The 12874-nt window shown below is 38.4% G+C and overlaps 1 protein-coding gene across 1 annotated transcript; it reads right to left on the reverse strand.

The window, feature by feature from the left end:
* Positions 1 to 7786: 7786 nt before the first annotated feature.
* NFE2L3 (nuclear factor, erythroid 2-like 3) lies at positions 7787 to 12550 on the reverse strand (the record flags this gene model as incomplete). The annotated part of the gene is made up of 4 exons (XM_009701242.1): positions 7787 to 8980; positions 10148 to 10255; positions 11384 to 11467; positions 12398 to 12550. Coding segments are annotated over 4 exons (1539 nt in total), but the record flags the coding sequence as incomplete, so codon positions are not given.
* Positions 12551 to 12874: the final 324 nt, after the last annotated feature.

A 12874-nucleotide genomic window follows, 5' to 3' on the forward strand; every position in this document is an offset into this window, starting at 1 on the left:
GCTAATAAACCTTAGTGCCAAATTCAGTCAGCCTTACTCACTGCATTGCATGTTTGCACCTCAAATTAATGAAAATTCATCAAGTAATGAGTTATTCAGAGTAAGGGTGGCATACTCTACTAGATTCGGTTTTTAAATAAAAATCAACAAAACCCACCAAAAAAGCAACCAAAAATGCCCTAATTTCAAAATTCCATTGCCTTTAAAAGGCTAATCCACTGAAGAACGCGGACTCAGCTAACAAAAGTCGTGTTCCTTTTGTGTTAGACACACCAGTGAACTGCTTATACTTCTTTTTTTTTAAAAAATGGCTGAAGTTCCCCTATTGGTAATTTGGTTTAGACATATGTGATAAACTTCTTCAGATACACTTTTTTTTTCTTTGGCAGGAAGGTGCCATGCTGCAGGTAACTAATGAAGAAGTGGTCAACCACAGAAACGCTTCAAGAAATAAGAAATTCTGTATCATCAGAAAATAGTTGTTTTTGTTGCCTTCATTAAAAATCTAGAGGTTAAATGAATACTGATAAAACATCACAATTAGTACAGCTCCCTGTAATGCTGGGTTTTTTAAATTATAGTAATAATGTCTTGTAAACCTTTCGAATAAAATTCGGATTCGTTAGGAGAAACGAATCACTAATGTTAAAACAGCAAACATTCTGTGAGTAGAAAGTTTAACTACATATTTTTATAACTTTCATAGCTTTAAAATAAAGTATTTTTTATACCAAAGTAGTTCTAGTGTAATGCTTAATAAAACTTAGTGTGTGTCTAACATTAAATAATGTTTATGTGCAGCCTTTAGACCCTTTCATGATTTGAAACATTCCATTTTGAGGTGGATTTAAAACAAAGTCAACTTGGCAAGTGTATTCACAGAACTTGTATCTCTGACCATAGGCATCTGTTCTCTGTTGGGAGAAACAGTGCTACAAATTTAAAATGCTGATCTTTTTGCTGTTGGACACAATTGCTTTAAAATAGCTTTTTGGCTGTGTTTTATATCACTTTATAAAAATACTTCCTCCTTTCGTGTTAATGAAACTAACCACTTAAGACAGTTTGTCAAAATGTGATAGGACAATAGCTTTATCCTTGTTACCTGTTAAGAGCTTTTAGCTTCAAGAGAGAAAGACTGAATGGAATGTAGAGTTCCTGCTGTACCAAAACTGTGTTACTGATAGCTGCATCTTGTGGGGAAAAAACAAACACACACTTCCCCCCGCCCCCCCTCCCCCCAAAAAAAAGCCCAAAACAAAACGAAACCCAAACAAGCAAACAAAAAAACCCCACCAAACCAGACTCCCAAGTATAAGCTTGGGAAAGCTTCAGTTGGGAATGTATTTGAGGGAAGATATCTTCTGTCTGTACTGTTTTAACTTGTTACCTACATACAGAGTTTATTCTAATCTTGAAATATATATGCTTAGCTTTGGCAGAATCATAATGTCTTTAACCTTCTTTATATAATTCAAAAATACTATTTAAGGATTCACATACACTTTTTTTCTGTTTAAGTTGAACTTTGGAATATTTGCATAGGTAACCAGTGGGCTGCAACGGAAGCAGAAAATGAAGATGCACAAAATCTGCTTTACTTTCTTCTTTCCAACAGAATGAGTTGACCAGATGATAAGGAATTTGTCTTCTTTCCAGTAACTTAGATTTAGTTGATTGAAGTTTTTCTTCACAGTTGCCAAGTCCACATTCATATAACATTAAAAAATCAAAACAAAAAAAAGCACCAAAACACTTCAAAGGGGAATAATTCTTGTCTCTTTCTGTTTGAGATACTTACGCTCTTGCAGTAGTTTTGCAACAAGGTTTAAAATTTACTGGAATTAAGTATATTTTCCTTAATGAGAATGCTTTACTTTTGATCTACTGGCGATGGGGTGAGGGAGCGTAGAGGGGACAGCAGCATGCAAAAACTAAGTTACTGGATATTTAAAGTCTTGAAAGCTTGGGGTATTTGAGTAAGCTTCCTATTGTCTTACTGTTGAACTTCCATGACTTTCCTTTCTTGGTATGTTCTTCAGAATTAAAGCAAGTGACAATCACAATGTTTACTGATGAATTCAGTGAGAGAAGTCACTGTTTTGAGTCAACCTGATACTGAAAGCTAGCAACTTTGAATAAAAACAACGTGTGGTCAATTTCTGCTCCTCAATTTGTAGACAATGTATACTTTCCCTCTTTTAATTTCTCAGAAGTTGTTTTTATGTCACTGCAGACTTCCTGTTTTCAAAGTAAGGGAAACACTGCTGGTCAGTATGCTTCAGTATTCTAAGAACTGAGGATCAGGTTGTGGGTACTAGGCCCAGCTTGCCCCTCGCAAACAGTTTTCTGTAGCAAACTGAGGGAAGAGTGTGGAAGACAACATAACTTGTTGGTAACCAGTATGGGAGGGGAAAAAAAACCCCAAACCCAAAAAACTACAGTGTATGACCTGCATTTACAAAGTGGTGGTGAAGAGAGGTCAGTACTAGTGTTCTGGCTGCTCAGACTTTGTGTTCTCTGTTTTTTACAGTGAAAGTTGAATTTTACTCACTTCTGTTACTTGTGCTGAAAAGCGTTTAGGAAAATGTTGAAAAATTGCTCTTAATATTGTAAAATTAGCAGGACTTGAACTTCGTCATGTGTTGGGGAACAAGATTGCATTCTTTTAGTTTTATGAATGTACGTATTATCTTGGGGATGAAACCATACTACTTCTGGGGAAGAAAAAACAAACCCCAAAACACACAGATGTGACTTTTGAAGGAGCTGTCAGCTGAGTTTGTTTTGGCAGCTTCACCGCATTTGTGAAAGAGGATGATTTGCACAGAACATCCTGGAACAGTATACTCTCTGTAGCTTTAATGTTTCAGTTGGTTTTCAAAGCAGAGCGCATGATGCAAGTGAAACCCCTTAGTAGTGCTGTTACTTTTTTTTGCTCTCCTAAGGGAGATACAAGGTTCTCTTCTGTGTAGAGTGATACTGGCAGGATTGCATAGGAGTGTAACATGGAAGGGTTTTCCTGGGTACCATTGGTCCGTTTCGCCAGAAGTCCTACTGTCCCTTTTAACAGCTGTGTTCTTGCTTTGCAGCTAGTGTTGATTTGCATTGCAGCAGAAGTTTCAGTGTTGTCAGAAGTTATTCCAGTTAATGTGGCAATAACTGGTTTATTTATCAACAGTGAAAGTAAACAGTGTTTAACTTGCAATGGCTGGGTGACTTGGCTGACAGAGTGCTATGAACATACTAGGTGAACAGCGTTTGGGGACTGTGTAGTTCACAAACTAGCTTGTGTGACCTCCCATGCTGCTTTGTTGTATGAACAAGGTAACTGTGGGCAAGTCCTAGAAAATTCCTTTTCCTGCCAGGTTCTCACCAACATGTGATTCCCCTCCTTCCCTGCATCCTCTTACTTGGTCTGCTTGCTCTTGGCCTGGTTTTGGGCATTCTTGTATGAAAATCAATGGCTAATGCATTTAATGGAGTTCTTGTAGCTGTGCAGCGGGTATCAAGTTGCAATGCTTTCATGAGGTACACTACAGTATGAAGACTTCACATGGTTATGTGTGTCATCTATTTGGTTTATTTAATAAAGTTTTTCACTAGAACCTGGTGCTAAGTGTCCTGTTGCCTCGTTTATAGGCCTCTGCATACTCTATCCTCAAGATTCTTGTTAGAACCATACTTCTGACTCCCGTAAGATACAACTGTACTGTGTGTATTTTGGGACAAACACTGAGCTGTTAAAACTGACGAACTGATCGAGATGAAGTTGGTTTGTTCTTTCTTTCCTCTTTGAAGTTCGTAACACCAGTTACCCCATCTAAAACTAGATTGTAAGCTCTTGAGCAGGAAGCGTCTTAGCTTGTAAAATTTAGCTTCTGTAAAAAGCCAAGTCTATAGAGTAAAACTGAAACGTGAAGCTAAAGCTGCGTTTCAGTGTAGTACTGTTAGCGGTCATTCAACGTGTGTGTAGCGTTACAGCAGTATCTTATTTGCAGTATGCCCGTACATGAGTGTTCAGCCGTACGTGTCATAAACAATGCTTAGGGTATTGTATTCTAATAAAGTACTAAACTTGTGTTTATTTCTAATGGATGCTTCTCTTGAAAAGCTCTGGATCTAAGAGCAGCTGGCAGCTAATGCTGTTTGTAGTGCCTATGCATGTTGCTACCAGCAGTAATGGGGAAGGTAATCTGTGATTTCCCCAGCACCCAGTGTTTTCCTCTTTACTTACTCAATCTGACCTTTTCTGACCTCTTGCAGATAACCTCTTTTTGTTAATAATATAACAAAAACACAATTTACCTCTCAAATGTTACAGGCTACTTAATAGCATTACCATGGGAACAACATTTTAGTGACAACTCCAAGGTTGGTATTTCCATTTTTTGTTGCTCTATCAACAGCTAAATCTACAATCCTCAGCCTTGCAATTTTCTAGCAGTATAACAAGTCTTACAGTGTTTTCACTGTGCCTACTTCAGAGAGGTATGCTTTTCTCTGTGTTGGTATTCAGTAAGGATGTAGCCCTAATAGCTTTTTCTCTAGACAACTGGCTCCGGAGCAAGTTATGTCTTTGTATGCAATGTAGTTCCTGCTTTGTACACATAGGATTTTGGTTTCTTGAAAGTTACAATCTATTAATAAGAAAGCCAAGATAGACTTCAGTCAGGGGTTCCCCACCTTTTACAACCATTTCAGTTAAAGTTTTCTTTAACAATGCTGATTTCATGAATAGCTCCTCAACTTCTGTACAGTGTCTCCTTTTGGTATATAGGTTGAAAATAACAGGCTAAGGCCATTATATGAAGTGTATTAAAAGTATCTTCAGGAACTCTTTGTCTTGGGAGGAAAGCTTAAAATAAAACCTGCTCTTTCCTTACCTGCTTAGGCTAACATATTTTCGCGTCTTTAAATGACTTGTGAAAGGCATAGCCAAGACTAAGCAATGTTTGAGGTTTTGTTTTGGTTTTTTGTTTTTCTTTAAACATAAGCTAGTCACAGAAAGGGAAGACACTTCAAAAAGTATCAACAGTTTTTAGGTGAAACTTGGTGTGAGTGTACTAATGGGAAAAACAGGACCTTGTTCTGAGTTCTGCCTACAGTTTTGTCTTTTCTGTGGGTAGGTAGCTGAAGGTTTGGGAAAATTACAAGAGTACATCCAGATGTAATGCTCAGCATCTGTGTCATCAGCACTGTTACAACTCACAGTCCACCCAAAATTAATAATTGGAGGTTTTGTAGGGGTATAGCTGCTAGTTGAGTTCTCAGAAATTAAGAATCGTACATAAACTTCTTACAGAAATACAGTCGTGGAGCAGTAGTGAGAGTGGAATTAGCTGAGGGCAGTTTGTGATCCCTTCCGATCTGCAAATTTACAGGTAATGGAATGGGGTTGGGGAAATGGGGTTAGGCCTGATGTCTTCACTGTATATGGATCATCGGGAATATGCTGCCTTCTATTAGGATGCTCCCTGAAAGAGTTCCAACATGCTTCCGTATTTTAAGCATGTGCCAAAATACAACCCTGTGACTGTTAGTAGTTCGGTGTATGCTGTACTTCATTAATAGCTGGCTTTACAGGAGTTTGCAGAGCTCACTACTGGTTCTGGAGGAGTGGGCATCAAGTGGTTTAGCTGTTTTTATTTATTTTTCCTCCCTTCTCTTGTAGAACTGTAGAAACTTGTGTTGCGAGGCCCTAAAACAGAAATACTTTGGTTTCTGGTTTCATCAGTTATGTGCCTAATCTCATATCGATCAGAATTTGTACACATGGGCTGTGAAGTGGACTTAAAGACCTGGTCCTGCAAAGGCTACTTGCATAGATTTTAAAATGCTTATTATGTCATTAAATTGAAAGATGACAATCATGCTGACTCAAACATATACTTTTTTTTTTCCCACAGAACTAGAAATAAAGTTCACAGATCGTGATATGTATCCGTTACCTGTTGTGTGTTTTGGTTGAAGTTCATAAGCCAGTGATTAAAGAAATTCTTTGCAAATACCAGTCAGGACAGATAGGCTTCATGCTGATGCTTAACCAACAGCAAGAGATGTCAGGGCATCACTAATGAAAGTTTCCGCTATGAATTTATTGTATCAATTTCAGGCTATGGCAACACTGATAAATAAAAGAATAGATAAACACATTTATTTAAAGAAGTCTTTTAATATAAAATGCAGAGCAAATTGTTTGAACTGGCTGATTTAATTATCAATAATTCAGTGCATTTTGCACTTTGAGGTGGTGCTCCCTTTTTAGAAAATACCACTTGATGATACCAGTTACTGTAAACAAGTGCAAACAAGCAACATGATTTACATGCTAATGGCATAGTTTATTTCTTCAAAAGGTATAATTTAGCATTTAAACTTGTATTGCATGTATGTGTAGTTTTTATAAAGTGGTGCAAGTGCTTTTTTAACATACTTGACTATAAAGTTGCTACGTTGTAATCATGCCATGACCAATGAGATGATTTTTTTAATACCAGTTTTATGGTTTTGTTTATAAAAGATACAAAAAGTATTTGTTGCTATCTAATTGTTTATATTAGTAATTATTTTAATATCTTAAATACTAGTATACCTCTTAACATTCCTTCCTTTAGGCCGTATTTTTTGCAGACCCTTTTCATGTTGTAAAGTAGAAAAGGATAAGCTGCTGTGCATAAGCACGTGAGTGAATAAAATGTCGTCTTTTTCATAGCACAAATAAATAAATATCAAAACCAAAAGCTCTTCTCTTAATTGAAAGCCACTATCAGAGTGTAACCTCCTTATTACAAGAACAGATAAATAGTAATTTGGTTCAATTTAAGTCACTTTAAAGATTTGGGAAAAATCTTTAAAAAAAAAAAAATTAAATGCATGACATTGAAGATACTTAAAAAACACCAGTTTTAAAGAGCTAAAAAGAAAAACTTTAGTACTTCTCCTTGAGGAAGGTATGCAAATGGGAAAGGAGAAGGTACACAAGTAAATATACCACAGACTAGGAAGCAGAACAGTAAGTCCTTCACCATCGCTCATTTTTATGGAAGAAAGTTGAGAATGATTCAGTTGGAGAGGATGAAGGTAAGACAATGTTGAATCAGATACTAATTACTTTTCAGAATCTATTTGCAGATTGACCATACGAGTTGTAAAATTAATTGGTACATTATGTTTGCTTGGAGCTATGATGGTGAAAGTAGTGAGGAAAAATGCAATAGCCTCCTGGGCCTCTCTCCTCAAAGGAAAAACTAGGAAAAGCAGAACAGTTCTGAACAAATGCAAAGCATGGAATATCTCTTAGGAATATAGAAATCCACAGTGAATTTAAGGTGAAGATGAACTTGAGCTAGCTACAATTTTTCTTTCAGTGCCAAAAATGAATAATAAAATAAGGTCACTTTGTCTATGAAGAATTAAATACTCGAGACTAAAACACAATTTTCTTCCATGTGTAGCTTTGATGTAAAGCTTGCTTTTTCCCCCCCACTGATGTTCTCAAAACTAAACTGAGAGTTTTTCATAGGGAGTTTTACGTAAGTGTTTACTTACACTGATGGCTAGCTCCTTTAATTCCAATTAAACAGATTGCCTCATTCAGAAGTCTCAGTTAGTAGACTTTCTAATAGATCACAGTCGGCTGGATTTGCCAGACCCTTGAACATGCAGTCCCTCCTCAAATGTAGTCTTTTCTGTTTGTACTACTGTAATCAGTCACCTCCAGTCTTCACAGAAATATCCTTATCATACTTCAGGAAAAATAAAACTTAAGTGATCTTCATCCATCTTATTTTTGTTTCTGCTCTTTTTTGTTATCCTGTTTCTGTTCTGGTTTGGCCAAATGTTTGGGTATTATGAGAACACTGCCGTCGCTACTGCAATGAATGATGTATTGGCATGGGTTAACAGGTCTACCCTGGTCATCCCTCAATCTACTGAAAATGTCACGGTACAAGTTGTTTAACTTTTGCTTCATCTGGCTGATTGATCTGCTACACTGGGAATGCTCTTTTTTAAGGCTTTCCTTTTGTGTTTGAAGATTACACACGTCTTCTTCCAAGTTAAGAATTGCATTCAGTTTGCGTTTACGACAATTTTGGGCAGCGACCTTGTTTTTTCCTCTTCGTCTGATGTCACGTAGAAGTGATACCTGAGTATCTGTCAGATGGTTCTTTGCTAGCATGGTGTTGAAAGAGTCAACGGGCATGCTCACAATTTCATCAACTGAAAATGGTATTCTCAGAGCTTTTGCACGGCATTCATCGCTGCTAGCATTTGTATCAGCAGAGTTATGGCACCTATCCTTTACTTCGTTTGGTTTCTTTGTCCATATCTGTTGATGATGCTCCAGAGTGGATGCTGCTTGACTTGGCAGCTGATTACAAGTGGTGGTATGAAGAAACTGCTGAAGTGTGGCTTCTCTAGAACACTCTGAAGCACCTGGATATCCCACATGGCCGTATTTAGTGTGTTCTTGGCAATGGCTATGTGAAGAAGCAGATTTGACATCACTGCTGTACCCAACAGCACCTTCACTGCAGACTGAGTAAGAGGTAGTGCTGCGACTTGAATTCAAAGACAGTTCCAAATCTGAGCCAGGTTCTTCAAAGAGCTGAGAAACTTCCATAGGATCAAAGCCTTCCTCCAAAGCCAAAGCCATGAGTTTAATTTCTTCAAAATTGTCATCATGGGCTGTTAGGTTTCTAATGTCAGCAGCTGAAAAAAGCCCTGTCAAATTGGACCCATGAAGTAGTGATTCTGGATTTGTGGTATTAGAGCTTGACTGAGGAAAAGACTGTTGCCTTTGTAAATGTCTTGTTTCTGAATTTGATTGAGTGGGGTTGTCTGTTCTTAGTACCGTGGCATCATAAGGACTGAAACAGTGGTGAAGTGTCTGGGTCAAACTTATATTGTGGTGCGAGGATGATGGGTCTTGGCCTCTACTAGAAGTCGCAACTTGTATATCTTCCAGTAAACTCACCTAAAAGATGATGGGGGGGGGGGAAGAATGATATCTTTTATAAAATTAATGTCTCTACATCCCTCACCTACACAGTCTCGACCAATTTGGTTGTTAATATTCCACTAGTTGACTTTAATAAAGTCAAAATTGTATACGTTAATCTCTTCTTCTAGCTATCCTGAATACTGTTTCCCATTTGTACAAAGTGTTACCTGTGTTGGCATATGGCAAAAGGAAGCGGGAAGGGTGCAGAAGAAAAGAGACATAAGAGATTGGAGGAGGAGAACTCATGAAGGACAGTTTGGGACTGATGAGCGTTGAGAGATAGAAATGGGACTGTTGGTAAGTCTACATCAAACTGCAGCCTCCATGTTACATCTGATCTGGTCTAAGAAAAGGTCCTTCTACGAGAAGCAGTCCTGACCCTTCCCTAGTAGTGGTATTGATAATCATCCGATTCCAGGGCAAGCTGGTTCAAGGTGTTAAACTGTTAGAAAATTAACTTTGTAGAGAAGATAAATAGCTCACCTGCAGGAGTTAATCAGTGAGAACAAGTGGTGTAAGAAAAGAGGGGAGGACAGGAGCATTGAGATCATGCTGTCACAGTCTCACTACTTTTTTTTCACAGTTTATAAAGCTTTTGGGGCTGTGAGCTGCCACATTTGGCTTAGCTCCTTCTTAACTGAGGTCTATTGCATTCAGATTTCAACTCAACTCATTTACTAATCAGTTTGGAGGAAACAATCCCCCCCAAAACACACCTTCTGTGGATGTCTCTTGACTTTACATTACTACTCAGTTTTTCTTTACAAAAACAAAGCTGCTGTACGATCCCTTAGCCCTGAAGTCCCGACAATAAATGAGTGCTGCAGCAGCATTAAAGCCCATTTTTTGTGGGCCTGGGTTAGAGTTGCTGGGTCCTAGAAGTGCAAAGCCACTGCCCAAGATTATGTCAGGGCACTTGGTGAACGATAGAGTAGTCATAAAATAAACAGATACAAAAAACTTGAGAATGTAAATACATTAAGTAAGAAGCATATGATATGATTCCTCTATAGCTGAGCATCCCTACTGTGGTGAAGGAAAGGGCTTTTCTGACTGCTGTTCATTGAACAGACACTTTCCACAGGGAAGGAATGACGTACCATAAAGACTGGAACATCTTAAGTTCTTTACTATGCTTACTGGGAGCTCAGGTAATAGAAGAAATTCTTGCCTTATTTCTCCTAGGAAGTTACCTTGTGCTGAACCACCTGTAGTCTGTGAGATAGGGCTGGTATTTTCAATTAAGCCCTTCAAAATAAATATTCTTAGCAAGTTAACTATTAAAAAATCCCTCACACTGTAAAGACTTGGTATCTGAAGAAACAAGCAATCCATTTTGAAGAGACAAATTGTCACAAGATGGCAGTGCATTAATAGTCTTAAATAAAATATGCAACCATGTATTGTTATAGCTACATAAAGGCTACAGCCAAATTCCTTTCAAATTATGAAAAGAACAGAGAAAACTAAACTGAGAAACTTCTGAACCTTGTTAGCGTGCAACCCATTACCAAAGCTGAACAAAGAAGGAGGCACTATCCAACCTAGAGATTCCCAAAACCAGGTGCTCCAGAGATAAGCATGAAGTTATATGGAAAACACTAATGAACCTGGAAAGCCCCTGCAATGGGAAGAGTATGTAAGATGTCGTTGGAGTATTGCAAAAAAGGAATGTAGGGAGTAGCTTCATGGTTGATGATTGCAGCTATGAGCCGTGGGAGAGGAGGGAGACTCCAATTTAGGTAACAACTGGTTTTTGTGAAGGTGGGCACCCAGAAAGTAAACAATAGTATCAGAAGCCCAGAAGACAAAGAAAAGAAAACAAAATGAGTTTGCTGCCAATGCTGACTGACCTCATTTGCGGCAAAGATGAGTCTGTTCATCTTGAGGGTAGTATCCTTGTAAGCACTTGACCCAATATTTATGACAACTGTAATCTTTCACCACAAATCCTTAATAGCTGCTAGTGCTTAATAACTCAGTGTTGCTCTAGAGAAACACACCAAGAGCTGCTGTATACATGCAAACTGGCATTATGTTTCAGAAAGGGAATTATTAGTTGAACTAATTAAGTTGTCCAGCTGCTCCATCCAACTTTGAACACCAGGTCACAGGAAAGACAGGACTTTGTAGCTTTCATATCCCAGACAAGTTACTAGGGAAATTTTTTCAAGTAGAGCCAATGACAGCTGCTGCAAAAGGTGGACAGTAGCATCTTTAAGATCTTCAGGTAAGCTTTACTACATTTATTTGCTTATATAGTCCCTGGGGGGGTGGGGGTGGGGTGTGGTTATTAGATAAAACAGAGCAAGTCATTATCCAGTAATCACTGACTGTATTCGAGTCTATTAGCAATACATGTGTTTTCTCATTTACCTCTAGCATGTTTTCCATCTGCGATGATAGAAGCTGTAAATAGCCCTCTAAGGAGAGAAGGGAACCTACATGGTCACGGTTGCTCTGTGACAGAAGAAACAGAAATGCTTTGTAAAGCACAGCTATTTTACATAAAAGGAGGTAAAAATCAAAGTCTAAGAGGAAACAGAGCACAGGTCTGTGAAATACTGCTGCTGACCTCGCCATCAAGTCTTCATCCTGATGGGAAATGTCACATTGCTAGAACGAGCAGAGTAACTCCACAGCAGGAGCATCCCTACTCTGTTCCACAACAGCAGAACTGGGCTTTCCTCCTCTCTGAGGCTGCACCTACCCACCACTGTGGAAAAATCAAGTATTTTTTTCAAAACCTAGCTGCCAGGGCAGTGGTGAACAAAGGGGCTGCCAAGACACCCGGATCTGATGTTCTCAGCTCTCACAAGGTCTCAACAATTCATTCGATTCATTCAATCAAATGCTCTTTTCATTGTAGTTCTCAGAGAGAATAAACCCCAAAGTGCACCCATTTCGGCTTAACGTCATTAAGATTATTTCTCTGCCTTCTAATTACAACACACATGTTAAGATCTGAACAATCCAGTTTCCCAAATGTAATTCTACATCTGAGCATCAAGCTTTACATAAATGGTGAAAGCAGTATAATTTAGCATCCACATCTCCAGTGTTTGTAGGCCAAAAAAAAAAAATCCCTGCCCACAAACACAACACCTTCATGATAGAGAAAATAAAAACAAATTGAAAAATGGTTAGTTGCAAGTGATTTCTGTAAACTTTAGAATATTTCACCTACATAAAATATGCTGGAGGGGTAATTTTTGAGAAGGTGTGCAAGGCCATCATTAACAAAGTATCGTCTGAAGTCACTGTTCCTTTCCTGCCCTTGCAAGGGACACTCCAGATGAAGAGAGGAAATAAAATATTCCTTTCAAAACCATTCACTCCATTTCTTTCACTACTCTTTATCTCAGTGATAAGACCTATATCCTCCCTCACTTCCTCTTCACAGTTTTCCCTTCTTCCATTTTTTTCAGCATTTACTTGATTTATGTCTTCCTCCTCCTCCTTCTCTTGCAGTTCCAGCTGATCATGTCCTTGGTGTAGACAGCAGGTATCCAAAGCTTCCTGAAATGCTTTCAGGTCAACATCCTGAAGAGACAAATAAAACAGGTCTATTGAGCAACACACTGTCAAAATGAATCTTTAAAATGCACTTTTTTCTTTTTCCTACAGCTATAGCATTTCAAATAAAATATACGCTGAACAGTTCATTCACGTGGATGAACTGACTCTGTGTAGACTTCGGAAGCAGAATGAGACCGACGTCAGTTCAGGAGTGCCGACACGGCCTCCTCATTTGGTGCCCAGGCACTGAACCCATCTGTGGTAGAAATGGACATTCATAAACACTGGAAACAAATTCTTCTAAGACAGACACATGACGATGTGCTTTCATGGAAAGTTTGGGCTATC

Source organism: Cariama cristata, unplaced genomic scaffold, assembly GCF_000690535.1.
Source record: "Cariama cristata isolate BGI_N322 unplaced genomic scaffold, ASM69053v1 scaffold17015, whole genome shotgun sequence".
Classification (NCBI taxonomy): Eukaryota; Metazoa; Chordata; class Aves; order Cariamiformes; family Cariamidae; genus Cariama; species Cariama cristata.